This window comes from Notothenia rossii (genome assembly GCF_949606895.1).
Source record: "Notothenia rossii genome assembly, chromosome: 4".
Taxonomy (NCBI): domain Eukaryota; kingdom Metazoa; phylum Chordata; class Actinopteri; order Perciformes; family Nototheniidae; genus Notothenia; species Notothenia rossii.
In genome coordinates this window covers 87,262,255-87,289,994 of record NC_136902.1, presented here as the reverse complement: position 1 = coordinate 87,289,994, position 27,740 = coordinate 87,262,255, and the positions used below count along the sequence as shown (strand labels likewise).

The following is a 27,740-nucleotide window of genomic DNA, read 5'->3' as shown; positions in this document are numbered from 1 at the left end:
CCCTGTCTCTTCTGAAGATTTAGCCGCGGCAGAGAGGAGAGGTTTCGGCTGCCAACTTCACATAGCCCCGGAAAAGTGGTAGAGAATCACTATTAAGACTCAATAATAAAAAATAAATGCACGTAGAGAGAGAGAAAGAGAGTCGACGCGGTGCCCTGACTGTCATCCACAGGTCTGTGAGCTGCGCGCTACCTGGCTCTTATTTATTTATTTCTCCCTTGATGCGCGTCCCCGCAGAGAAAGCCAGCGCACTTCTCTCCCCCTCTTCACTTCGCTTCCTCTCCTCCTCTCGACAGCATCCAGAACTATAGCGCAACCGTCCCCATCACTCTTTTCCTCCCCTTCTCCTCTCTCTCTCACCGACAGATCTCTCTCCACTGCGTCTCTCACCCCTTTGCCCCCCCACCCAGCTCACTCCCTCACTCCTCTGACGCACGGCAGGGAAACGAGCCCGAGGAAAAGAAAGAAATACATATAAAAAACTAAAAGCTGACCCAACCGCCGGTATGACCCACAGACTTTTGCTCGTGCTGCACCGGACAGAGGCACGGTCCTGAAGCCGAGGGGAGGACACTCTCACCCGGACACACTGCCGTTGAGCGCTCGCCCGGGGGGCGGCAGCGGCGGCGGCGGCGGCGGCGGCGGCGGCGGAGGAGAAGGGAGGAGGAGGAGGAGTAGAGGGGAGGAAGAGGAAGCGGACGGGCACAAGTCGAGGGCTTGCATTTTAAGCAAACTGCTAAGGAGAGAAGGAGACGAAGAAAGAAGAAGGGGAGAGAGAGTCACTAGGAGAGAGGAGTGTGGGAGATTGCATTCCTCTCACGTCTTCATTTCTCCTCCGAGAGAGAGAGAGAGAGCGCGCGCGCGAGGGAGAGGGAGAGAGATCTAACAAGATTCACACTAGTGCTCTTGTTTTCCTGATGCTGTCCAATTGCAGTGCGAAACTAAGGTGAGTGTTAAAGCCTCTGCTGGAGTGTATCACGGGGGAAATCTCATGCAGATATGTGTGAATGTGTGTGTGTGTGTGTGTGTGTGTGTGTGTGTGTGTGTGTGTGTGTGTGTGTGTGTGTGTGTGTGTGTGTGTGTGTGTGTGTGTGTGTGTGTGTGTGTGTGTGTGTGTGTGTGTGTGTGTGTGTGTGTGTGTGTGTGTGTGTGTGTGTGTGTGTGTGTGTTCATGCTTGTGCTGGTGTCTGCATAGCCATGGACTTCAAAAAAAGGGACACAGCGCTCTCCACATATCGAGGATAACGGATCGCAGGGATCCAGTGGACTGATCATTAGCCGTTTGTTCTTTTATTCTCCGCGTTCCTGCCAATGTCACGACGAATGGCTACTGCATTATGCTTGGCATGTGTCTCTGCTCCTCTTCAAATGACAGCAAGGTTATTTTTGGGGAAGTGTCAGTTAATGAGAGCCGCAGGTTTGATGTCAGGAGCTCGTGAGATAACATCGTTGCTCAGTAACTTACTTTAAACACCAGATTGGAATCTCCTTTATAGCTCGTGTTCACATCACTTTTAATTCATGTAAGTAACAGGGCTGTGCTTTGGTTTTGAACCCGTGGCTCATTCACATGCGCATCTATGACTCTCTCCCTCCTCAATGCTCTCTCTTTCCACCTCTCCCTCTGTTTTTCTAACAGCCCCCGTTTTCTTCTTCCTTCTCTTCCTCGCAGCCCGGCATCGGACGGTCAGCGGGACGCACCGGGAACACATCGCAGGAGGATATGTGAAGTTGGAATCTCGTTAAACTAAGTAGGTATAACAGCCGATTTGCTCCCCCCCAAGGGCATATTATATGACTTACATTATTATTTGTAATTGCTTGAAATATCGTTATTACTTTTTGTGGCATTGCATCTGAGCTTTTTTGTTGTTGGTCTCTATCATGGAAGGGGATTCAATATATCCTGGAGGATTACGCACGGTGTGGGCATTGCAAACTGATTTTACAGCGAGGAGATCGTGGTCAAGGATGTTTTTTTTTCTCTCCTTGGCGCGTTTTGGTGTCACGTCTTTTTTTTCGGATTACAACACATTTCGTTTTTCCTCCTTTTTCTCTTTTTCCCTTTTGGTTTGAGGCACCATGGACAGCGACTCTACTCTGTCTCTGGATTTTCAGCACCGTTGTTTGAACGGACAGTGCTGTATAAAAAGTCAAAGGCAACAGAAAACGTATTCAAAGGTCTTTGTGCGTGTGTGTGGCTGACTTTCCCCTACACGATGGAGATAATTAACCACATCTACAATCAGCCAACCTTTTTTGAATCAAACTGTTTCACCTTGCTTTTTTTATAAGAATCAGTTTTTCAATGTATCCTCTCTTTATACGTGTTATTATTTATTTATAGGCCAACTGGATCTAAAACACATCCTCGTGAGCCTCTCGGAGCAGCAGCTTCTCACTTGCTTTTCACTTGTGCCGTTGTCCCTATAATCCTCCACTGGCATCAGAAGCCAAATGAAGTTATATTGATTATATTTTTTGGCAAATGTCAGGATCAACTAAAACGAATAAGTCGAGTGCTATCCTATTTATTTTTACATTTGAACAAAAAAAATGCTGTGAGCTTACAGCCGACAAAATCATTGGACCTATTGGACTATTTCTTCTTAGATTTCACGTGTGAACATTTTTACACTGATACATTCAGACATTGCATTTTCTAAGGCCCCAGTGTTACTGTGTACATTATTTTACGACATTTCTATGAGCTGTATAGACGGGAATACACAGTATAAATACAGTGTGTGGAGATGGATTTGAACGAGATTGATGTTCAGCAAGTCCTTCGACACTCCCCATCTCGTCCCACTAATGGTCCCCGAGCTGACACCTATTCCGCTCCCGTCCTATTCCTGCGTTAGACCTTCGATGCACCTACTTTAATTTCCCCTCGCGCTTCCCTGGACTCATTTACCAAAAGAGGGATTGAGGTCCCCTGTTATGTAATAAATAAAGCGGGGGGACGGTGTCTCCTCACCACTAACCTCACCCACCTGCTGTTCCCTTCGCTTATTCACGGCGATAAGCATCTGAGGTGATTTATTGCGACCTTAGCAGCACGTCTGCTGTATAATAAATGGCACCCCCACCCCTCTATATACTGACGTTAACTGTCTGGATATAAAGATTTGTTTTCATTGCAGGGTATCATATAACCCATCTTGGAGAGCTTGGTTTAGTTTGAGGCAATATAGCAAATGTCATTCTATTAATCATTATTTCAAAGCCCTAAACTAATGCAGCGTTCTCTCTGTCTCTCCTTCCTCTGTGTGTCCGTCTCTCACCCCAAACTTCACTTTGTTGGAGTGTGTTTACTTCCGCGTATTCCCCTCCCTCCCATCCATTGTCTCTCCCTCCCCTCTGTTCTCTGCTGCAGTGCTGTGAAGTGGCTCTGTCCCTGGAGCCGAAGCTTCATCCCCTCGGTGTCAGCGAGGATGCTGTGGGTTACCTTGCTGAGCACCATAGCCTTAGGATGGACCACCCCGATGCCAATGCTGGAGGACTCCGAGGAGATCGACGAGCCCTGCTTCGAGCCTTGCTACTGCGAGGTCAAGGAGGGCATCTTCCACGTCCACTGTGACAGCAAAGGATTTACAAATGTTAGCCAGATCTCACAGATATGGAGTCGGCCCTTCAAGCTCAATCTGCAGAGGAACTCGATGAGGAAGCTTTACTTCAACAGCTTCCTCCACCTGAACAATGCCATATCACTTAATCTGGGTAATAATGCCTTGCAAGACATCCACGCAGGAGCGTTCAATGGTTTGGGAATACTCAAACGGCTGTTCCTACATGAAAACAAACTGGAGGTTTTCCGGAATGACACTTTTCTGGGGTTGGGGAGTTTAGAGTACCTCCAGGCGGACTACAATGTTATCAAACGGATTGAAAGTGGTGCGTTCAGGCACCTCCACAAATTAAGAGTGCTCATACTAAATGACAATCTGATCCCTGTGCTACCGAATTATCTTTTCCGGTCTGCCTCGCTCACACATCTGGACCTGAGGGGAAACAGACTAAAGACTTTGCCGTATAAAGGCATGCTGGAGTACGTTGGGAGGAGCCTAATGGAAATCCAGCTGGAGGAGAACCCCTGGAACTGTGTGTGTGAGATTGTCCAGTTGAAAACGTGGCTGGAGAGAATCCCCTACACAGCTCTGGTTGGTGAGATCACATGTGAGAACCCGTTCCACTTACATGGGAAAGACTTACGGGAAATCAAGCGCAGTGAGCTCTGCCCGCTGCTCTCCGATGCAGAGATTGAGGCCAAGCTGGGAATTCCCCGGATCCCGTTCAGCAACGAGAACACATGGCCTACTAAACCTTCCTCCATGCTCTCCTCCTTTCACAACACAGCCTCTTCTGTGGAATACAAGGAAAGAGCTGTTAAGCCTACCAAACGACCTCGGCCAACAAAGAACCCCCCAACCCCTCGTAGCATCTACCCAGGCATCAACCAGCCCCCTGTTGCTGGCTACCAAACAAGGCCTCCCATTCCAATCATTTGTCCAGCTGGATGTACTTGCAACCTCCACATCAATGACCTGGGGCTAACGGTGAACTGCAAAGACAAAGGCCTCCACAACATCTCGGAGCTCCTGCCTCGGCCTCTCAATGCCAAGAAATTATATCTTAGCGGGAACCTAATACAGAAAATCTACCGTTCTGATTTCTGGAACTTCTCAAGCTTGGATTTACTGCATTTAGGAAATAATCGGATATCCTACGTCCAAGAGGGCGCCTTTATCAACCTGCCCAACTTGAAGAGTTTATACCTGAATGGGAACGACATAGAGAGACTCGCCCCCGGTATGTTTCGGGGGCTTCAGATGTTGAGATATCTTTACTTTGAGTACAACGTCATACGTGAGATACAACCTAACTCCTTCTCCCTGATGCCCAACCTCCAGCTGGTGTTCCTCAATGACAACCTGCTGCGTTCCCTCCCCAATGACGCTTTCGCCGGCACCAACCTTGCACGTCTCAACCTGCGCAACAACTACTTCCTCTTCATGCCTGTGCGTGGCATTCTGGAGCATCTGACCTCCATTGTCCAGATTGACCTCCATCAGAACCCCTGGGAATGCTCCTGCGACATCATCCCCCTCAAACAGTGGCTGGAGAAGCTCTCTTCCGTCATCGTGGTTGGAGATGTCATGTGCAAGACGCCTGAGTATGCTTTCGGGAAGGACCTGCGTACCCTGGAGGTGGAGGTCATCTGTCCTGAGCTCAAGATCTCTTCAGGCCCCTCTCCTGCCCTGCCTGGAGGGAACGACCTCACCACGGGGAGCTCTGAAATGGGGGAGGCAGGTGGGAGAGGAGCTGTCCCGCTGTCTGTTCTAATCCTCAGCCTGCTCATACTCTTCATCTCCGCTGTGTTCGTGGCTGCCGGGCTTTACGCCTTTGTTCTCCGTCGCAGGAAGAAGCTCCCCTTCCGGAAACGCTCCGAGGTAGACCTGACGGGGATCCAGATGCAGTGCCGGATTTTCGAGGACCCACCGAGGCAGAGCTGTTCTGGCAACACCTGCACGCCGGAGAAACCGACACCCAGCACGCACACACACACTCACTCTGGTCACACACATGCCCATGGTCATGTTTATGATTACATCCCCCACCCTGTGACTCAGATGTGCAACAACCCCATCTATAAACCTCGAGAGGGGGAAATAGCTGAGGAAGACAGGGCACATTTTTCAGATAGGAAAGACAATGGCAGCAGTAGCAACAGTAACTACAGAACCTTGTTAGAGAAAGAAAGAGAGTGGACCCTGGCCGTCTCAAACTCTCAGCTCAACACCATCGTCACGGTGAACCATGCCACGGCTGACATGGCAGGATTTCACCAGAACGGAGGGCTCTGTCCCACAGTTATTGACAGTCAGAGGCCGACACCAACAGTGGGCTTTGTAGACTGTTTGTATGGGACAGTACCCAAACTAAAGGACATGCATGTGGCGCATGCGCACCCACCAGGCATGCAGTACCCGGATTTGCAACAGGACGCACGGCTGAAGGAGACATTGCTTTTCACGACGGGGAAAGCCCTCTACCCAGACCCGTCCCAAAGCGATTACCTCGAGTTAAGGGCCAAACTTCAAACCAAGCCGGATTACCTCGAAGTCTTGGAAAAATCTTACCGGTTTTAACGTCTCTAGCCACATGGAGAGAGAAAAGAAAAAACACAAAATCATTCACTTTGCCGCCCTCGAAAACAAAAATCACCCAATATCGAAAAAACAAACTTGAAAAAGCAGCATGATATAAAATAAATATTATATTACAACAAAGTATCCCCCCCTCAAATCACTTTGGAGGAGAGGCCATTCTCAGATATTTCAATGAAGTGCCTTTTTTTCAGAGTAGCCAGCAATGTCAACAGCCGTTATTTTTATAATATATAAATATCTCTATATGCCCAAGAAAGAGCAAAAGAGGAAACGAGAGGGGCGCCGGGGAATAGAACATACAACACATCCTAAAATACATCTGTCACTAAAACCCCTATTTATGGAGTTACCATGATGTGAAAGACAAACGGGAGCTGGACGTCTCCCTGACTGGGGGGGGGGGGGGGGGGGGTGGGAGGGGGGGGGGGGGTTTCTTTCTGTCTCTTTTACCCCTTGGATAGGATGTACAAACACCCGGAGGCCGTGCACATAAAGTTTGTAGGAAACGATCGAAAGAGAGAAAAATACATATAAAACGAACTGCAGTTTGCTGCATGCACTCGCTTCGGTGCAGGAAGTGAGGGGAGTCACTCAGAACTATCACGTGTTATGAACAGAGATACTGCAACGCATTTACAGTTCAGTGTTCTATTTAATTTTTATATCTTATTAATATGGTTATTACTATTAATGAGGACTTCTGTCTATATCAGGGTGCTTCTCGTAAAAAAGGACGCGCCGATGCACGGATGGTAAAACATTTGTGAATATTATTATAAGACAACGCTCAAGGTTTTCTGGATATGTCCATGCACTTTGTTGACCCCCCCCCCCAAGCCCCTCCCCCCACCCTTCCATTGCTTCTGGATCCCCCCCCATCGTCACCCACTAATGGCTTTGTAGGAGGCACTTTTAATGTTTTCTCTCTCTCACAAAGATTTCCAAGAAAAATGTGCATATATTTATTCTGTAATTTCAGTGAAGAATTTAATTGTAAAGGTAATGTTAAAATCAATGTATAGTGATTATGCGTCTGGTATAGCCTTCTTAATAAAAACAAACTCTTCAATCAAAATGATGAAAGGGTTGATGCCACGGGAACTTGTGTGTGGAGCACTGTCGACATGCTGTGTATTTGGTGTCTTGTTAAATGGCAAGGTGTGGCCAACCATCAAGAGGCAATGCTGCTGCAGATGAGAGAATAGCTACTGAACCAATAGAGTGCTGGACAGGAATGTAGTGGAGGGCAATAACATTAAAAAGCTTATTATTTCTGGATTTAATTCATAAACATTGACGGGAAAAGGTCAATTCAGAAGGTATACAAACAATGTTATCGGTCCAATGGCAGTTAATGCTATGATTCTCACCTTCTGCATATCATAGTGCACTATTTTTTAAATGTTCCACTACATTGCTGGTACTTGTTGGATGTAATCTGAAAGTGGAAGATTCCGAAAAGTCAAAAGAAAGCTGCTGGATTTGAAATGATGACACAGGATGTACCAAATCAAGCAATGTTCATTATCTTAACGGGTATTGCTGATGTATGCTTATAAACAGTAATTGAGAAGGTGGATACAAATGTAATTGGAAATCGCTTTTTGGATTTGCGCAGCTCATTTTGACTGCCTCTAAAGTAGCAATGTGGATTCAGTCCACTAGAGGGCGATAACAATGCGATTAGGTTCATCGTGCAATTAGCAATTGGATGCAGTTGTAATGTTATGCACACAATGCTTATCTTAAGCTATCATGTCTCATTCAGTATGAATTATTTTTGAAATATATATATATATATAAAACCTACAAGTGGCATAAGATCATTTTATGAATTCCAGCACAGTTTCATGCAATTGTTTTTCCTTTGTCTCCCTTATCGACTACATGTCTTGAAGATGGCAGAATAAAGCAGGTCGCTCTAGCTGTATAAAAAGACTATTTTCAAAAAGGAAAAAAAAATATTAAAGAGCCGATCTTTGCTTTTACATATTGGTATTATCTTTTTTATTCCACATTGAAATCCCTAATAGTAAATTGATCCTGAATATCTCCACCACAGCAAATATCCAATGCTTAACTTCTTTTGCTGTGATTTCTTTGATGTTTTATATTTCCCTATCCGAGCCAAGATTCATTTTTGGGACCAAATAGTACAAGCAAACAAAAACCAAGATTGAAGCAGCTGTTGAGTAAACATGGTGTTAAAGTATACACATCATCATAGTGCTTTTTAAAAATATTTTCTAAGGTGAAATTTCATTTGGGAAACATATGATGCAATTTTGATGTCTAAACATTTGTGAATATCGATGGAAAGAAAAAGGTGCATTTCTGTTTCTGTTTAAAAATGGGCATGATATGCAATATGCTTTGATTTCAATAGGTTTTCCTAGGAGTGATGATTCCCCATTTTCAAATTTGATGTTATCGTTTTTCATGTGTCAAATTACACTAAGTGGAAGATATGTAGCAAACACTTCAAAACAGAAAGGCCCTTAGCTAGTTTAGAGCAGTCATCACCAGTATTGATCCTCAATGATCCGGTCTACAGGCTTGCATAAAATGAAACCATGTGTTGTGTTCATTGTTTGATTTCTTGAGAGGAAGTCATCTTCATATAAAGCCTTTCAAAGCATGGTAGCATTATGTCGAGGCTCTTTGTAGAACGTTTCACAATGCTGTACCCCCACATTCTTCTGCTCCCTCATTTGTTTTAAATATATTTTAACACACACACACACACAGAGATAAATCCACACACACATACACGTTAAGCCTTCCTTTTCCCTGACCGAGAGGTTAGAGTATATGGTCAGCATTTTCAGTGTGCACTCAGTTTGATTAAAACATAATACATGACTCTGTTAACCCCATCATCACCCAACCCTCCCCCCAAATGAACAAATAAATAAAAGTTTTGGGATCATTGATGATTTCTGCTAAAGTCCCTTATCTTGCTCCACGCCTGTCACACCCACCCGCCGTTATATTTCACAAAGGAGTGCTGGGCTTTGTCCCGGTATACCCTGCTGAGTGGTTTTATCCCAATAAATCCTCTTGTTATCCTGCACTGATATCTCCAAGTGATTTCATACTTTGATTAGACACGGGGAAACCAATGGGATCCGAGGTTGGCTAAATGTTTTTTTTTTTGTGTGTGTGAAACCTAAACATTGACTCCCTGTTTGAATCTCTTTCTATTCAGTCAGTGATATTTGAATTTCGCAGTGGAGTTAACCTTTCCTTCAACATCTCTCTTGAGGTTTGCACGTTGGCAAGACTTCAGACCGGTAATGCAGTGTGTGCCTTTCTTTCTGTCCTTGGATTCCTCCGTGTCTCTGTCCGTACGAGTTCTTTTTATTCTATGCTTGTCTCTCTCTTGTGCTTCTTCTGCTCTAATGCTGAATTTCTTTTGTGATCTATTTTTGTTTAAACACCCTATTGGTCTGGGGTAAGTGGAAGTTAAATTACAAGAGATGCTTGGCACAATCTCCTTCAGGCATTTATCCACACAGACTATAATCCACATGCTTATTAAAACACACGTAATGACACATCATACTATATCAATTGGCCGATTTAACCGTGACATTGCTGCTTCAAATGAGCTCTTTTCAAAGATATGAGTTACTATAAGCCTATTAGAAAAGCTCCAGTACACCAGCTCAGAATCCACTCTAGGCGATTTTCTGTAAGTAAAGTGTGTAATGTATGTTTTGTGGTAACTTGGATGTGTGGATTTACAGGTACACTTTCTAGGTAGTCCCAAGGGAAGTGGTTTAACGCGCGGTGTGATATCTTCCTCCTCTCCTGCATGTTCCTCAGGATATATTTGGGCCTCTGGTTGTTGTTTGGCTGGTTTGTGCGTGTGCTGCATGGTGGAAGAGAGCTGCTCTCAGTACATGGGTCTGTGTGTGTGTGTGATTCTGCAATGTGAGAACGATATATCCATTATTTCGGAGGCTACGTGTTTGCCATCTTTTCCCGTTCTCATTTCTTTGCCTGCCCTACATCAGTGTTTGTTTGCCGATGTCTATTTGGGGGTCTTAATTAGCCCAGACATGATTTGGACTGGCAGCACGACATGAATAGAAAGAGGTGTAAAACTAAATTGGGTAGAAGAGACTATTGATGAGAGGAAGAGCAAGCGACTTAGGGAAGGGTGAGAGAACATGGAGTTGTCTGCGGGGGAGTTGTCACTGAGAAAGGATTTGTGCGTTTTCATTTGTGACTTGAAGAATCTGTAATTGTCCAATTAAACAAACTGAGAGCAAGAAGTGCATGTGATGAAGGCTCTGAGAAACGTATATTTTGAATTATGTGTGAGCGTGGTGTGTGATTCTGTGTTTGGGAAGCAGGGAATTATCTCCATTTTGCTGAAAAAGCCAATCTGTCTCTGAGCATGCTGCTGAAGTTGCAGTATACTGCAGGTGCGGCATACAGAGAGGCACGTTCCACTTCTTCTGCGTGTGTATTTTGTTTGTGTGTGGTGGTGGGAGAAGGTGGGGGAAGGCTCTCTTGGCTGTGTGTGTGTGTGTGTGTGTGTGTGTGTGTGTGTGTGTGTGTGTGTGTGTGTGTGTGTGTGTGTGTGTGTGTGTGTGTGTGTGTGTTGCAGAGCTTACTTGGGTTTTGTACGATTATGCTGATGGCTCAACAAACTTTTTTCTTTGCGGTGTAATAAAATGCTGTGTATATCTTAGTGCAAAGACAGGAGAGTGCAGTTCTTCCTGTTATATACGTGCGTTGCATTTGCTATTCGTGCTTTGATGAATGGGATGAGTGTGGCTCAGGTGGTGAATGGCCAATCGGAGGGTCAGCGGTTCGATCCCCAGCCAATGCAGTCACCATGTTCTGATAAGCTAGGGCAATATACTATACCCCCAAATACAGTGGTGCAGTGATGACATTTTTGTAAATTTACTCGGAAGTTAGGATTGCACGGGCGTCCTCGACAAAATGCAATAGGTTTTTTTCCTTGGCTTTTGCTAAATAGCAGAAAATTAGCACACATGTTTATGATACTTACAGGTTTTATTCAGCAGGATAATCTCCACATATTAAAACCACTTTTGATTTTTGAAGCAGATGTGCAATCGGCAGAAGTAAAAAGCTAACGTTAGGATACAAATGACCTACATCACGGTTGCATGGCTGCGTGTCACCACAGCTAAGCTAACGGCGGATAATGTTTGGTGTGATGGCGTTTAGTAGTTGAGTTTGTACGGAGCCCCCTAGGGGACACGGAGAAGAAAAACAAAATGATTTGAACAAATTAAAAAATAATAATGTTTTACGAGATCTCGCAAAACCTTTCATTTAGCTCAATGTACTTCCTGGTCAGTTCGGCTGCTACGACAACACAGAAACCACAACAATGGAGTGGTTCATCGATTTTACTTTGAGCTTGGCCTTAAATATAAAGATATAACATCAGTGCTTGGCAATAGGCACGGGATTCACACATAGACTGTATATATAAAGGGTTTCACATAAGTGAAGACACCTCAAGAGAACACTCAGAGCGACGGGACATGCACGTCCCTCTGAGCTGAGTTATTGACAGATTCGAATTTCGCGGATCAATAACTCATGAACATAACGTTGTAAAAATACAAACAACATGACTTTACAATCATAGCAAGATAGACAACGAGCTACAGTACAGAGTCGTTTTTATCAGAACAGTTCGATACGCTCCGTCATCCGAGCTAAACATCAATAATTGGTCACAATCTGCAGCTGGAGGAGGGAGAGGAGTGCTTAGGGACCGTCTACAAACTGCAAAGGGGTTTTGCGAGATATCGCAAAAGTATTGCGAGATCTCGCAAAACCTTTTTTTTTTTTTTTTTTTAAAAACCTTTTTTTTTTCTTCTCTATGTCCCCTGGGGGGCTCCGTAAGTTTGACAGCGCTGTTTTACGAAAACTTGAAAATCTCTTCAGCTTGTGTTAACCACAGATGTTATTTCAGGCTTTTAACCGAAAACATGTTCAATACACCGTTGACCTCTATACAAGGAAACCTGAAGGAGTAAAATGCTAAGTCACTTCCTGGTTTTCAGGCTCATTCTTGCACCACTCCATTGCTCCCGCAGGCCTGTCTGCGGTATTGCACTACATTATACTGCACCAATTTGATGACTTTGACTGTGTCGCCTGGGATTATCCTCTAAGGAATGGCTCTCCATTGACGGTTCTGAAACACATTAGCATAGCTGTTGATTTTACATTTTGAACATAAACACATTATGAATAAAGAAAGACAACTCTGAGCAGAAAAATGTCCAGTTAGTCCTGAGATCATGAAAAAAACCTTCACTCGGCTGTGCTGCAGTGCAGGAGCTCGACTGACCCAGTATGAGGAAATGGAGACAGGAGGAGAGGAGGTGGAGGGAGAGGAGGTGGAAGGAGAGGAGGAGGAGGGAGAAAAGGGGTTGCAGAGGGAGAGCTAAAGAGAGAAAGGGTAATTCTCAACCCTCTGCTACTTCTGCCGCGCGTGTGCTGTACGGCTCGGCATTGTTTGCCTCGTGAATTGTTCCGGTCCCTGGAGATTGTGGCCCTCTCTCCTGTCGAAAGAAATACTGCAAGTTTGGGAGAAGTTGCAGTCGTTTGTGCGGCTCAGCACTGAGCTACAGTCTTACCTCCTGTTTGGGGGAAAAAAAGGTGTGCAATCTGTGTCGTTATCACTCACTTCCAGGAAGGGGAGGGGAGGAGGAGGAGGAGGAGTGGCATGATATCTTAACATTTAATTTGGAGCATAGTGTCCCTGCTGGTGTTCTGAATACATCACGTGTGTCTTTGTTTGGGGCCTACTTTGTGCTTTATGATGACCAGCAGTGTATTTTCTCAGCCCTCTTTTTCTTGTTCTCCTGTTTCCTCTTCTATCCCACTGATTATATTTTTTTCATAAATGAGATGACATTTTGCAGAGGTCAATCATCTGCATCTAGCCCTGACTCAAACTCTTATGTGGTTACATAATCTTTCGCGATTCCCTTTTTTAAGCCTTCCCTCTTTTCCATCCACTGTACAGCCCCTCTCCATCTGTCCGTCTATGCATCCTCTTTTATTCCATCCAAGGAGTTGAGTCTCTGCTGTTAAAAGGCTACTATTTGTCGTATAACTGTCAGACAACTGCATCAAATCTCAGCATATTGACTGGTTACACTTAATACTTCACGGTTTTTAGAGGCAAGCTTCAATTTTCCAACTCCTTTTGATAATTTTCTCTTTATAATTTCACCAGTAGTACGGTTTGCTGCATGGCTGTTTTTTTAACCTTCCCTCTTTTTTACAATTTAACTTTTTTTCCCCCATCCAGCAGTCTGTTCTGCTTTCCCTCCCTACAATTACCCATCCATGTCTCTCTTTTTTAAAGACGACATGTTATGCTCATTTCCAGGTTCATATTAGTATGTAGTGTCTCTCCTGGGACATGTCTCCATGCTTTAATGTTCAAAAAGCTCTTTATTTTTCTCATACTGCCTGTGCTGCAGCACCTCTTTTCACCCTCTTTCTGAAACCAGAGCCCAGTCTGCTCTGATTGGTTAGCTGGCCGGCTCTGTTGTGATTGGTCAACCCTTTAGAGATGTCCCGCACCTTAGCATACCAGGTAAAACCAAGCCCCAAGGAAGTGCGCCGTATCAGTCCGTGACGTCACTGGGCACAGAACGACTTTTCCCCATTGACTAACATCGGGAAAGAGACGTCTGTAAATCAGCGGATACTTTTTTTTAAACTAAATAAACTACCCAGTATGAACTATTTTATAGCCCTTATTAGAATAATTAGGTCGTTAAAGTTGTAAAATGCACTAAAAGCCAAATCTAGATTTATTTTCTCTCTCCATTCATTCTAGTGAGCCGAGAGTGGGAGCTCGGGGGGCGGGGCTTAAGGGGTGCATGCTCTGTGAGCAGAGCACACATACGGGTTCTTCTGCTCTGACAGCCAGGCATGATGGGTAATCTGTGACGTTTTGCTCTCTCAAAAGTTGGGCCATTTTGTCCTCATGAGCCAATGAGCAACGAGACCCCGCCTCCGACGCTGTATCCAGTTCTTATTATACATCCATGGGTACAACGTGTTGGTGCGCTAGCGGCTAGCCAATAGAAGTGCAAGTGTTCCAAAAATAATGTCACTATGTTCAGGAAATAAACAAAGGAATCCAATGGAGGTGTTTCAGGTAGGGCTTATTCTTTTTTCCATTCCCTTTTCTGCATTACTTTTTTTTTTAAATCCCTCTTCTTTACACTTGTTACACTTTTCCTCCATTACTGTATTCTGCCCTGATCCCTTTCCGTGCATCTAGCCATGTATCTCTTTTTAAGACACACAAAACAGCCCAATGTTGACCTCCCTGTTGACCTTGCTGCTAGTGTTGTGCTCGGTGATATTCCTCTGACTCCAGTTGACTTCAGTCATGTATTCTATGCTTTCCCCTGGATGACATGCTGCAACTACTTTTGCAGCTAGTCTCTGTCAAGTATATATTTATGTGTGTGTGTGTGTGTGTGTGTGTGTGTGTGTGTGTGTGTGTGTGTGTGTGTGTGTGTGTGTGTGTGTGTGTGTGTGTGTGTGTGTGTGTGTGTGTGACAGCCAGGTGCATTGCTTTTTGTGAGCGTTTCATCTCCAAGTGACCCGAGATAATGGGCCAAACTGGTGGAAATAAGCGCTGATAACTGAGTAAAAGAGAAGTGCATTTTTCTGTTTCTTTTAATACATCCAAGGTATTGAGTGTCTGCTGTTAAAAGGCCACTATGTGTTGTATTGCTGTCAAATAACTCCATGAAATATATCGACTGGTAAGAATGAGTACTTCACAGTTTTTAGAGATGATTACTTCCTCTCTTTGTTTTTTACTCAAATTGAAATCAGGTAAACAAACTGTTCTCTCTAGGCATTTGAAATCAATGTCACTTGTGTGAGGTTATATTAAGAGCAAAATTAAGCTTAATAAAAGACACTGATGTCTCTTTGGTGCCTGCATGTGGTGGTTAGACACTTAGCTGCTCCGCTCAGATTGTGAATGGTTTAGTCGGCCAAGGCCACCTGCTGATTGCGGGTCTATCTGATGTGCCTGCATTGATAGAATTGCATAATGCTTCATAAGTAAAAACATCCTTTAGGGGGTTCAGTGCTGTTGCATATTTAGGAATGTTTGCCATTCAGAGTTTTTGTAAAAGCTGCTGATTTGCAAGTAAAAGCATCAAAGCATGTGATGAAATGTGAGCTGATGACTGCACACTTTACACATTCGAGTGACATTGGATTTGAGTGGAGAATTTAATAAAAGGGAAGTAGAGGTGAAGAAAAGACGATTCAGAGAAAAATAGAGTTTGCATGAAGACTAGTGGATCTTTTTGATGAATTCACTGGATTCTCAGACAATTTGTGTTTGGGAATAACACACACTAGCCTTAAAAAAAACACAGCACAGACTACGGCAAAGTACATTTCCATGTAAAATGAATTATTCATGTTTTTCGCGGGGGTCAACTTGATGCAAAACTAAATTCATGAGGGCAAGTGTCGTACCGTACCTTGAGCTATATAAATATGACTTTTACTCATCATTATGCATATGAATAAAATATATAGCTATTTTCTTGCACGTACACACACACACACACACACACACACACACACACACACACACACACACACACACACACACACACACACACACACACACACACACACACACACACACACACACACACACACACACACACACACACACACACACACATCACAGGAAAAACCGAGGGATTTTAAGACTGAGTAGCGCTGAATTACACATTTTGTGAATCCTATTTGTGTTGCTAACAGTGCATATCACTGTGTGTGTGTGTGTGTGTGTGTGTGTGTGTGTGTGTGTGTGTGTGTGTGTGTGTGTGTGTGTGTGTGTGTGTGTGTGTGTGTGTGTGTGTGTGTGTGTGTGTGTGTGTGTGTGTGTGTGTGTGTGTGTGTGTGTGTGTGTGAGAGAGAGTGTGTGTTTCTGGCTCTGGCTGTTCGATCAGCTTGCTGACTTCCATTAACCCAAGGGTACGGTCGTGGCCTGAAGAGAGGGCAAGTGGAACAGGTGGAAGCTGCTGAGAAGAAAGTAGCAGCACTATCAGGGCTGCATTAAGCAAGGCTAGGCAAGACAAGTTTATTCATAGCCCCTTTCAACACAAGGCATTTCAAAGTGCTTTAAAAAAATGAAAGACATTAAGAAAATGGCATTTAAAAACAGTTATTAAAAAGCAAAGATAATAAAATATACATTAAACCTTGTGTTGTGTTCGAAAGCTGTTACCGTTCATGGTGTTCGCGGGTCAATGTTGACCCATGATTTATCTCAGTCCAAAACACACCAAAAACAAATGACTATCATCCAATATTATTTTACCTACATCATAACTAACTTATAATGCAACCGTACAATCCTGTTGTAATTTAATGTTATGGCCCAAAACACATTACACCACATATTTCACACGTGCATGTGTGTGTTCAGGTTCAAGTGTTAGTGTACATATATATATATATATGTGTGTGGGTTCCCGTGGGGGGAGGGGGGGGGAGGGATGGGAGACCAGGTGCATGTTGCGAACAATTATTATTACAGTTGATGAACGGGGTGGGGGTGAGGTGTGTAAAGTCAAAGATGAATCTTGATTGGGCCAAATTTGACCTTGAGTCACCCAAAACCATTGTGCTGGGTCTCCCCAGACCCGAACACCAAATGATACACTTATTTTTTAGAGACCTTCAGACATGGCTAAAATGGTTAAAATCTGTTTTCTAGTGTTTAAATAGCTGTTGTGGAGGATATCATGAAGGCTTGTTCCGAGAAAAAGAACTAGAGCGTATTTCTTATATAATTGTAACTTGAAACGGGTCACGGGAGACCCGAGCACAACATAAGGGTTCAAATAAAAAATACATGGATAATAGTTACAGTGCAGTTTAAGATATGAATAGTTCAATTAAAAGCAGCTGCAAAAGGAAAAGTCTTCAGCCTGGATTTAAAAGCAGTAAGAGTTGCAGCGGACCTGCAGGTTTCTGGTAGTTTAGTCAGAAAACACTACAGTGTGTGTGTTTAAATGCTGTCATCATTCATTTTCTATTTGCTTGTTTATGTTATAATTTGTTTAGTTTAGGTTCAGATTGTTTTGCACCGAGTTTTAAGTTCTCTTGGATTCTTTTTTTTTGTGTTGAATAAACGTTTGTGTCATGATTGCACAAAGACCTGTCCTACAGTACACACACGTTGTGTTTTTAGAAACACATTAATGGGTCAGGCGCTTCCCTTTGACCCAGCACACAGGCCACTGTCTTTCCTCGCTCCCTGACCCGATGTCAGCCAAACATTTCTGCTTGGTTAGTGAGCGTAATGATGTGTAATGTATGTGTGTGTGTGTGTATGTTAAGTGTGTGTAATGAAGTGTGTCTGTTGTAGAGAGTGCTCTGTAACTACTACAGAGAGGGCAGAAGGATTTATGGAGATTTTTTGCCAAATGAGCAGGGCTCACTTGCATTGTTAGCATTAGATCAACAGTACAGGAGTTCGCTTAATTAAGGCCTGGCTGCTTCTACACTATCAGCTCTCACCCACACAAACACAAACAAACATGTCCCTATGCATTTCTATAGGTATCTTAATCATCCACATTTACCTGAGCCGTTTTATAGCCAAATAGTTGATTTCAATTTCTCTAAAATAAATGTTAAAATGTCGATTTTAGAGATTCATGTGGATGGCGTGTAAACCAAGTTGAAACACTTACAAATATATCAATATATAAATTGCTAAAAAGGCATTTGTGGTATTTTCGTGAGTGTCGTTAATGGTGTCAGACACACGTTTTAACCCTTAGATGCACGAGTGACTGGACCCTATACACTCCATGGGTCAAAAAGGACCCGTATTAGAATAATATGTGTTTTTATGCCATTTTGGTCATTTTGGTTAAGAAAAATCACTTGTATAATATTTTGTATTATATTTTGGTTCACACTAGAAATATTTTATATGTAATTCTTCACTATTTAGAATTTTTGAATTTTCTTTTACATTTTGAAAAAAAACGAAATTCCATAGAAAATGCATGCGGGTCATTTTTTACCCACTTATGGAAGCTTGGGGTAATAAAAACGAAAACTACAATTTCTTAAAATGTATAAAATGTAAATTTAAAATTTGAATGGCATGATATCTAAAACATGTTTTTTGAGGAATAGCTGGAATATGAAATGATAAAACATTTTAATTACAAAGATACTCTAAGAAAACCACCTCACTGGGTAAAAAATACCCACGTATGAATCTAAGGGTTAATAAACAATAGTGCAGTTAAATATATACTTTTAAGTAGTTATCACTTTATCCGCAACATAGTAAATAAAATCAGATACATTCACTCAAAAACATGGACAATGTTGCAGGAACTCAATATATTGAAGTTAGTAGAACTTTTATTTAAAGTTTACATGACTTGTTTTCAACATATGGGTTTACAGTGTGTTATCAGGCACATTGCCATTGTTTGGAATATATGCATATGTATGCAAACTATGGGCAGAAGCGAGAAATAAAAACGTCTAGATGTTCTGAATTTGGAACAGCTTATTATCATATTTGGAAACCAGAGAGCTTCTCTTGCAAGTATGAACGTAGGAGGAGCGTGTGTTACTTCGTGCCGTGGCTAAGCGATTGTATCATTTCTGTAGTGGTGTTAAAAAGAAAAATAAGTCTCACCAACAGGGAAAATTTGACTTGTTTTTGCTATTTTGAAATGTCTCAGTGATGTCTGTTGGTGTGGCTGTGTGTGTTCCTCTGAGTGTGTGGGCTGTGGAGAGAATCCATAATGCAGCCCTGTAAATCAGGCAGAATGCTGATCCACGGTCACGCAGGACAAATCCTGTACGTTTGCTTTCGCTTTCGCATGGCTTGTTTTGCAAATCAGCATGTGTCTTACATGTCTGCTTCTCTGTATTTTCTACAATCTGTCGGTGTACATTCTCATGTTTCCCTTCAGGCGCCTGTGTGTGTGGCCTGGCATTACTATCCTTGTGGGGACCTAAATCTGTTTACACAGTCACGTGTGGGGACTCGCCTCCATACTTGCCAACCCTCCCGATTTTCACGGGAGACTCCCGATTTCATTGCCCTCTCCCAGTTTCCTCGCGGGGTCATATTTCTCCCGCATTTCTCCCGATTTCTGACAAACTCAGATTTACTCAGGACTGTTTCCACTCAGACTTTATTACAGCTACACTATTGTTTGGTTTCCATGGTAGCGCGTCTCTTTAGCAGCACGCGCCACTGCAAGTCTGAGAGGGTGAGGAAAATAGTCACAGAAAACAGAACAAAAATCAAAAAACTCCCCCCTCTGCTCACTCCTTTCCAGCCCACACATATGCTCCATCAAGACAGTGCACTTACAACTACAATAAGCATGTTAATAATAATGTTAATCTAATACAGCTCCGGCGATCCACTTGCATCCCCCCCCCCGGTGGTTTTGAAATGCTCCCGATTTCTGAGGGGAGTCATTGATTTTAGGGTGAAGACTTGGTTAGGTTTGGGTTAGGCATGTGTTGGTTATGGTTAAGGTTCGGATAATTCTCCAGGAAATGCGTGTGTGTGTGTATGTGTGTGTATGTGTGTGTGTGTGTGTGTGTGTGTGTGTGTGTGTGTGTGTGTGTGTGTGTGTGTGTGTGTGTGTGTGTGTGTGTGTGTGTGTGTGTGTGTGTGTGTGTGTGTGTGTGTGTGTGTGTGTGTGTGTGTGTGTGTGTGTGTGTGTGTTTGTGTATAGACAGGCATGCATGCTGGTGTGGTACAGCCGCTGTCAGGCAGTGAGGGCAGCGGCTGGCAGCTGAGTATGAGTGAAGCTGAAAACCCTTAAGGAAACACAACTATACAGAGAAGAACAGAGACCCCTGCAGTGTGTGTGTGTGTGTGTGTGTGTGTGTGTGTGTGTGTGTGTGTGTGTGTGTGTGTGTGTGTGTGTGTGTGTGTGTGTGTGTGTGTGTGCGTGTGCGTGTGCGAGAGAGAGCGCAAGGGAGAGTGAGTTGGGTAGTGAGATAGAGAGGGGAAAAAGCCCCCACCCTCTTCCCCGTAAGCTGCTGTCACTCTCCTCTCCCCCTATCTCCTCTTCCACCCTTCTGGTCTTTCTCTCCTTCCCTTTTTCTTGCCTGGAGAGGAGAGGGCAGAGTGTGATAAGGAAGCTGGAGGAGACTGATGAGATGGAGAGGTGACGAGAAGAGAGGATGTGAGATAAACTGTGCACACAAGTTACATTTTGAGCACCTTGAGAGAAGACTGAAAAATAGGTTGGAGATATTTTTTAAATGTGGGATGTATGAGCATGCTTCGACCGAGTCATTTTCTGGGCTCCATGAATAAAGCGGCTTGGAGAATGACAGTGCTGGGGAGGCAGGTGATGGACAGGCGGGTGAGGAGGATGAACTGTAAAATGTAAAGCAGTGGGACTGTGTCTTCTTTTAATGCAGACTCTGAATTTATTTAAACTGACAGTGAAGGAAAAAAATCCAGAGCGATTTATCATAATTTTCACTGGTCATTACACCACATTATTTTTGTATTACAAAGAAAAAGACAGAGGATTTTTCTTGCTTTGTTTAATAGGAGCACTTATAACTTTGGCTAGCATCTGAGGAGAAATGGAGCAGTGGAAATAAAAGAGAGAAATATGTATGTGTTGTAGATGAAGCCAGTTTCTGTCCCTCCATGGTTTCAAAAGCAAAACCACCTTAACCAAAAGCAAGGTGTTCCTCTTTCTGATCAGTTTCTTACAGGAGTTCGGGATATTGAAAAAAATAAGCTCTGTGGCCAACAAACATTTATAATACCCACACTACAAAACTCACAGTCCCGTATCTGCATCACCACCGCTAAGCTAATCGTCTGAGATGTTTAGTATTTAGTAACATTTGCATACGACACATAGAAGCTTAGTGGGGTTATAACTGACATATTTGTTTGTGGTAGAAGAACAAAAAGTCTTAGCTAACCACAAACACGTTCTAAAAACCGTAGACTTTGAGATGAGGGAACAGGAAGTGGTTAAATGCTACGTTATTTACGGGTTTTCGGACTCGTTTCTGCACCACTCTTTTTTTCATTCTTCTTTCACCCTCACATCCTCGGAGCAGCAGCAGCAGCTGTTGATGGATCGCTCGGGTCAGCGGGGTTGACAGGCAGGTTGATGTAAGAGACAGAGGAACTGAAAGAAATGTGTACACGTGCTAGGGTTGGAGTGGGTGTGTGTTTGCAAACGACCGAAAGAAAGAAAGAAAGAGAGAGATGTGGCTACCATCTTCTTCGCCTTCGCCCTCTCTTGATGCCCCCATCCTTTAAACTCCGACAATCCTCTGCTGATCCTTTGACCCCATCTATTTCTCCCTTCCTTCTCCCTCTTTCTGTATCATGTCACGGTTTCACAGAGGTGTTCAGGAGTAGCCTAGAGGCGGGAGAAGCAGGCCTGTGACCATGAGATTGCCGATATAAATCTCTGCTCTGGTGGCAGGGAAAACACGGGAGTGGAATGTGAATGAGAAAGAATATCATCTGTTGAAGAAATACACGTGGCAACATTTAAAAAAGGTGTTTTGGGAAATGTGCTTTCTGGCAGAGAGGTAGATTAAACAAACGTTATGTTTCAAACGGCCGAGTAAAGCATCATGCGTTGGGAAATTGCGCCAAAAAGAGACGCTAAGGAGTCCTGACCAAGAAACGGTATGTGAGGAATAAGAAAAGGCAGATTTTGTTAACTGTTGGCAAAGAAAGTCAAAGCATATTTTCCAAAATGAAAAAATATCATCTCTTTTTCAGAAAGGTACATACATCAAAAAATCATAAAGAATACTTATTCACAGATAACTTCCCACAACGAATAACGCCTGTTTAAAAACCAAATAGCCACGAGCCCTTTCTGCCCATTACCAACAAGCAGTTCCTTTCTCCCTCCCATTAGGCTACATCCCGATAGCCCCCTTCACTCATTATAATGCTAGTTAGCTAATCGGATTATGGTGCGTTACCTTAAAGGAAAGCATTCCACCTTTAATCTAATCATACATCTCCTTACTTTACTTTACACAATTAACCCTTTGACACATATCTGCCCATGCATGAAATGTAAGCGTTTTGTTTTTAGTCTAAGTGGTGCATAATCTCACATGCAGTGCTGAAAGAGCTTTTCCTGAAGCATCTATGTTGCAGTTAGTGGAAGCGGAAAATGATACAATGCTTTTAATTTGGCATAATATGACTAACATTTACATCTTGGAGCTTTTATCGCCAGTTTCCCATTTCAGAGCCCGCATGCACAGAAGAGGGAAATCATCCTGATCGTATACGTGCGTGGATTGGTTGATTTGATAGGGGGAAAAAGACGTATATTTTTCACTGAATATCAATAACTATGATACACATTTAAAAGTGATTATTATACATTTTGAATTGGCTTATCAAAAAGGTGAAACCCCATAATATAGGGCCTCTCTAATGTCTCTACCACTTGTCTATGAGGGCATGTGTGAAAGTCTATGACACAACATTTGAATAAGCCCGGATTTACATGTTCCCTCTATGTACTCTAATAACGTTCTTATTTTCTCCTGTGTGCCTGCACATGCACGTTGGAGTTCATTTTCAATCTTCTACTGAAGGACTGGGAGGGTTTATATATGGAGGCAATAAGTTCCAACTGTATAGGGAGTGCCTGTGAGTCACTCAGTCATTAAACATGCAGACCTTGGTGTTTGGATGGCTGCTTCAGAGGTTTCAGCACTGATTTGGTATATATTTCTGCTCCAGTTTGACAGCGCACACTCCAGCAGGCTAAACTCTTGCCTGGGTTCTCAAGTTTTCATTTGAAGTGGCTCACTTTTCTTTCCTAATGTCTCACCTTTCCCATCATCTTCATTGAGGAAAATCAAAGACACCGCCTTTCAATTTCCAGTTTTATTATCTTGCAAGTTTCCAATTTACATTAACTTCTAACACTTCTCCAGAGGCTTAACGTCATTGCATTTTTTATATTTAATTCTCAGGTTTCATCTCTAGTCCCCGTCCCCATTCTCAAATTAATTAAAATGTGTCATTTTGAGTAACCCAAAGGTGAATAGCACTGACAGCATTATTTTGATAATTTGATCAAGAACATTTTTTATTCCAAAGTTATTTTTTGGCAGGAAGATGAAACTCTCTCTCATGTGTGTGTGTGTGTGTGTGTGTGTGTGTGTGTGTGTGTGTGTGTGTGTGTGTGTGTGTGTGTGTGTGTGTGTGTGTGTGTGTGTGTGTGTGTGTGTGTGTGTGTGTGTGTGTGTGTGTGTGTGTGTGTGTGTGTGTGTGTGTGTGTGTGTGTGTGTGTGTGTGTGTGTGTGTGTGTGTGTGTGTGTGTGTGTGTGTGTGTGTGTGTTTGTGTGTATGATGTGGGTCTCAGATTAGATTGGTTTTGTGGGACCTGATTAAACCACTCCCCTGGATTGGAGCCGACATCAGTAAAGCCTGACATGGCAGAGGGCTGCTGCTGAGCTCGCACTGCTTTATTTATCACCCCGAAGTGGCTGAGCTCGTGTGTATGTATGTGTTCACATATTTGGGACAAGAGTGTCTACCTGTGTGTGTGTGTGTGTGTGTGTGTGTGTGTGTGTGTGTGTGTGTGTGTGTGTGTGTGTGTGTGTGTGTGTGTGTGTGTGTGTGTGTGTGTGTGTGTGTGTGTGTGTGTGTGTGTGTGTGTGTGTGTGTGTGTGTGTGTGTGTGTGTGTGTGTGTGTGTGTGTGTGTGTGTGTGTGTGTGTGTGTGTGTGGAGCAAGAGAGGGGAGGGGGGGTAAGTCAGTGTGTGCACATGCATGTGTGTGTTTCGGACTCTGGACTTGATCCAAGTTTTTTTTTTTTTTACTTCCCTATTTATAAATGATATTTATACCACAAGGACGGTGATGAAGTCAGGAGCAGAATGTTGATGAAGCATGTGTGTGTGTGTGTGTGTGTGTGTGTGTGTGTGTGTGTGTGTGTGTGTGTGTGTGTGTGTGTGTGTGTGTGTGTGTGTGTGTGTGTGTGTGTGTGTGTGTGTGTGTGTGTGTGTGTGTGTGTGTGTGTGTGTGTGTACGTATTTATAACACAAGGACAGTGATGCAGAGAGGAGCTGCATACTGATTAAGTGAAGTCGAAGAGAGAGGGCCTCTGTGTTGGCAGGCAGCGACACGAAGCAACAACAAGTCATTCACCTAATTTAGGGCACACACACACACACACACACACACACACACACACACACACACACACACACACACACACACACACACACATGTTTTACTCCGAAAATCTTTCCGATAGCTCTGGATTCACAAGATGCCATGAAAAATAGTTTTTTTGTCTCCAGCTGCAGTGCTGCGTGCAGTTTGACTTTCACTGCAGACTAATAGGTTTTTCTAATTATCGTTATATAGAAATAGAGATATGCCATAACTCTTCATGGCCTCTGAATCAGCAGAGAGGTCATTAGAGAAGGAGGGAGGAAGAGAAAAAGAAAAGGGAGGATAATGGATCGGGGGGGACGGTGAGAGACAGGGAGAGAGTGAGAGGGAAAGATCAATACAGTCTGTACTTTGAGAGTGGAGAATCTGCATATCATGGAGCAGGGAGGAGGAGGAGGAGGAGGAAGAGGAAGAGGAAGAGGAGGAGGAGGAGTGGGTGTAGAAGGAAAAAAACAGAGAAGCACACAGTAAGTTTTGTTTCCTTGTGTTTGGGAGGGGAAGAAGGGGGATGACAAAGTTGAGGAGTGTCTTTAATCGACAGGGAGAAGTATGTTACAATAGCGTGTCTGAATGAAAGATTACGGAAGATACGGAGAGGAAGAAAAAGAGGCTGGAGGAGAGGGAGGAGTGACACAACGAAAAAAAGGGGTTAAGCAGTCCTTCTTAAAAAAAAGATAAGCACACTGTTTTCTTTCTATCCTGCTCACCCCCCCCCCCCCCCCCCACACACACACACACACACACACACACACACACACACACACACACACACACACACACACACACACACACACACACACACACACACACACACACACATAACCAACGCTGCTCTGTTGCAGCAAGCTCTTGGCACCTGACAAAAGATCACCCGCTCAGAGTTGCCATGGCAACGAGGAGATTCGTTGTTGCTACCCGCACAGCCTGAACTCCCAGAACATGATGAGGGAGAAGAGAGGGAGGGATTAAAAAAAGAAAAAGGGATTCAAACAGCTAATTGAACTTTAAATGAGGATGTTAATTTGATTGGAGGAAATTGCATCTCATGGTAAAAAAAAGGGGGTCGAAATGAATGTTTGACCAACATGTTGTTATTTTACAACATTTGAAAAACACACATTTTCACTGTCGTTTTATTATGCTTTTAAAGTGTTTTCTATATCCTGTAGTGTGTTATAGGTTTTTTGTGTAAATCGGTTTCAGAGACTACAATTCCTGTGATCAGTTTCTCTCCCACACCCCCCCCCCTGCCTAAAACACCTCCATTTGACTCCTTTGTTTACTTCCGAAACATAGTGACGTAACACTTTTGCTTCTATTGGCAAGAGCTGAAAAACGTTTTTCGTGATAGGCTAAGGGGCGGGACATCTCTAAGCGGTTGACCAATCACAACAGAGCCGGGCAGCTAACCAATCAGAGCAGACTGGGCTCTGGTTTCAGACGGAGGGTGAAAAGAGGTGCTGCAGTACAGGCAGTATGAGACAAAGAGCTTTTTGAACATTAAAGCATGGAGACATGTCACTGTAGAGACACTACATACTGATATGAACCTGGAAATAAGCCTAATATGACCACTTTAATGATCAGTTATAAATGCATCAGAATCTGAATACCTGTATTAGTCCCACAGAGGGGAAATGTACATTGTTACAGCAGAAACAGATTCCCAGACAGCTTAATGTTACATGCATACAAAAGTATTAAAGTAATACAAAAGTTATAATAAAAAAAAGAAAGTTACACAATTTACAAAATACACATCCTGTAACAGTTCTTAGGATTTAGCAGCCAGGTATACAGTATATTGCACAGTCATTAACGGAAAATATATATTGTGTATATTGCACTATGCGTGTCTTTAAACTTAAAGAAGTATCTGTCACCTGCAAAGGTACAACCCAACAGAGTACAAATAATATGTAATTTGATTCTGTTTTATTTATATTGATTCACACAAATAATTGTCCAATAATAATCTGTTCTTTTAATTATGGTTTGTCGTAATAAGATGTTATGATCTTTTTTTCATGACATTAATATGAAGACGTAGTTAAACTGTATTTAACACATTGATCTATGTTGGAAGAAATCTGTTTCATTTTGATGAATAAAATTGCTGATGACAATTATTTTGAACTGAAGATAACGTCAATAAGATGACTAATAAAAAATAGAAAGATGAATACCAGACATAACAAAAATAAAAGTCAATGAAAAATGAAACTTCAGTGTCATCTTTAAAAAAAAGAAAAACTTTAAATTGATGCATCTCCTTCAAAAACACACGGAACCTGAAAGACTGTGTCTCAGCAGCCTGTCTGAGAGGTTCACCTCATTCCTTGATGTTTAGTTTGGCTTTTATCTTCTTCCTTCTTTGAGTTTGCCTGACAGGCGGAGACAAGATTTGTGAGAAAAGTTGCAGTGAGTGTTCAACCAGGATGAAACTGCAAAATTCAGCAAAGCAACAAAAGTGTCAAATACTTGCAAAAAATACACATGCTGTAACATGCACGACTCTCGAAAGAAAAATAAACTACATGCGAGAACATATGCCTGCAAACACAGAAGAGGCTGTATGGATCACCTTGGGAAGAAGCAGAAGCAAAGATTCAGCTGCACTCTGGAGGAAACTCTTCAACAGGGCGGATGTTTGCCAACACAGGAACTGAACCCAGATCAATCCCTCAACTAAATGCTTCCAGATCAATCATTATGCATAAAACAAGCATTGCATAAGTGCCCTGAGTGGTGCAGTGATTACCTATTTATGTGGGCTGACCCAAAAGTTAGCATCGCAAAGGCTCCCTCGACAAATAGTTTTTTCCAGCAGGATAATTTTTACTTATTAACACCACTTTTGATGATTAAGGTGTAAATGCAATTGCCAGACGTAAATAGATCATGTAATTTCATAAACCAATAACATGACCTCAACGCCGCTCGGCTAAAGGCGGCATGATAATGTTTAGTAGTCTCAGTAACACTAGAACCGCCAGGGGTCGCTGTATATCTAAAACCGCCAACGGGTAAAATGTCCGCTATTAGAATGCATTGATTTTCAAGGTACAATGTTCTTTAATTTATCAAACTAGAACACAGGGTTAACAGTGAGTTTTGATCGCACAGTGATGAAACTTATACAAATAGAATCTGTGGACTCTCATCTTTTCATTTCGGTATACTTCATGCCGATTGCATGAAGTATACAAGATTGCTACCGTGAGTTATGTGCAAAGTGTCTCTCTATCTCTCTCTATCTATCTATCTCAACGTCACTTTACAGCCCCGCCCACT

The 27,740-nt window shown here is 43.0% G+C and overlaps 2 protein-coding genes across 3 annotated transcripts in view; both read left to right on the top strand.

The window, feature by feature from the left end:
* The first annotated feature begins 234 nt into the window (after positions 1–234).
* Positions 235–6,586, top strand: slitrk3a (SLIT and NTRK-like family, member 3a). 2 transcript variants are annotated; one of them, XM_079675121.1, is made up of 3 exons: positions 235–946; positions 1,673–1,751; positions 3,380–6,586. In XM_079675121.1, the coding sequence occupies exon 3, from the start codon at positions 3,438–3,440 to the stop codon at positions 6,150–6,152; it is 2,715 nt and encodes a 904-aa protein (XP_079531247.1). In that variant the 5' UTR covers positions 235–946; positions 1,673–1,751; positions 3,380–3,437; the 3' UTR covers positions 6,153–6,586. The 2 variants fall into 2 exon arrangements, with proteins under 2 accessions (XP_079531247.1, XP_079531248.1); XM_079675122.1 differs by lacking the exon at positions 235–946 and adding an exon at positions 1,176–1,523.
* Positions 6,587–14,325: 7,739 nt separating this feature from the next.
* Positions 14,326–27,740, top strand: part of si (sucrase-isomaltase) — a 110,161-nt gene continuing 96,746 nt past the window's right edge. The window contains exon 1 of the mRNA XM_079679290.1: positions 14,326–14,355. Coding sequence (XP_079535416.1) covers positions 14,341–14,355 — 15 coding nt within the window. The 5' untranslated portion in view covers positions 14,326–14,340. The remainder of the gene's footprint in view (positions 14,356–27,740) is intronic.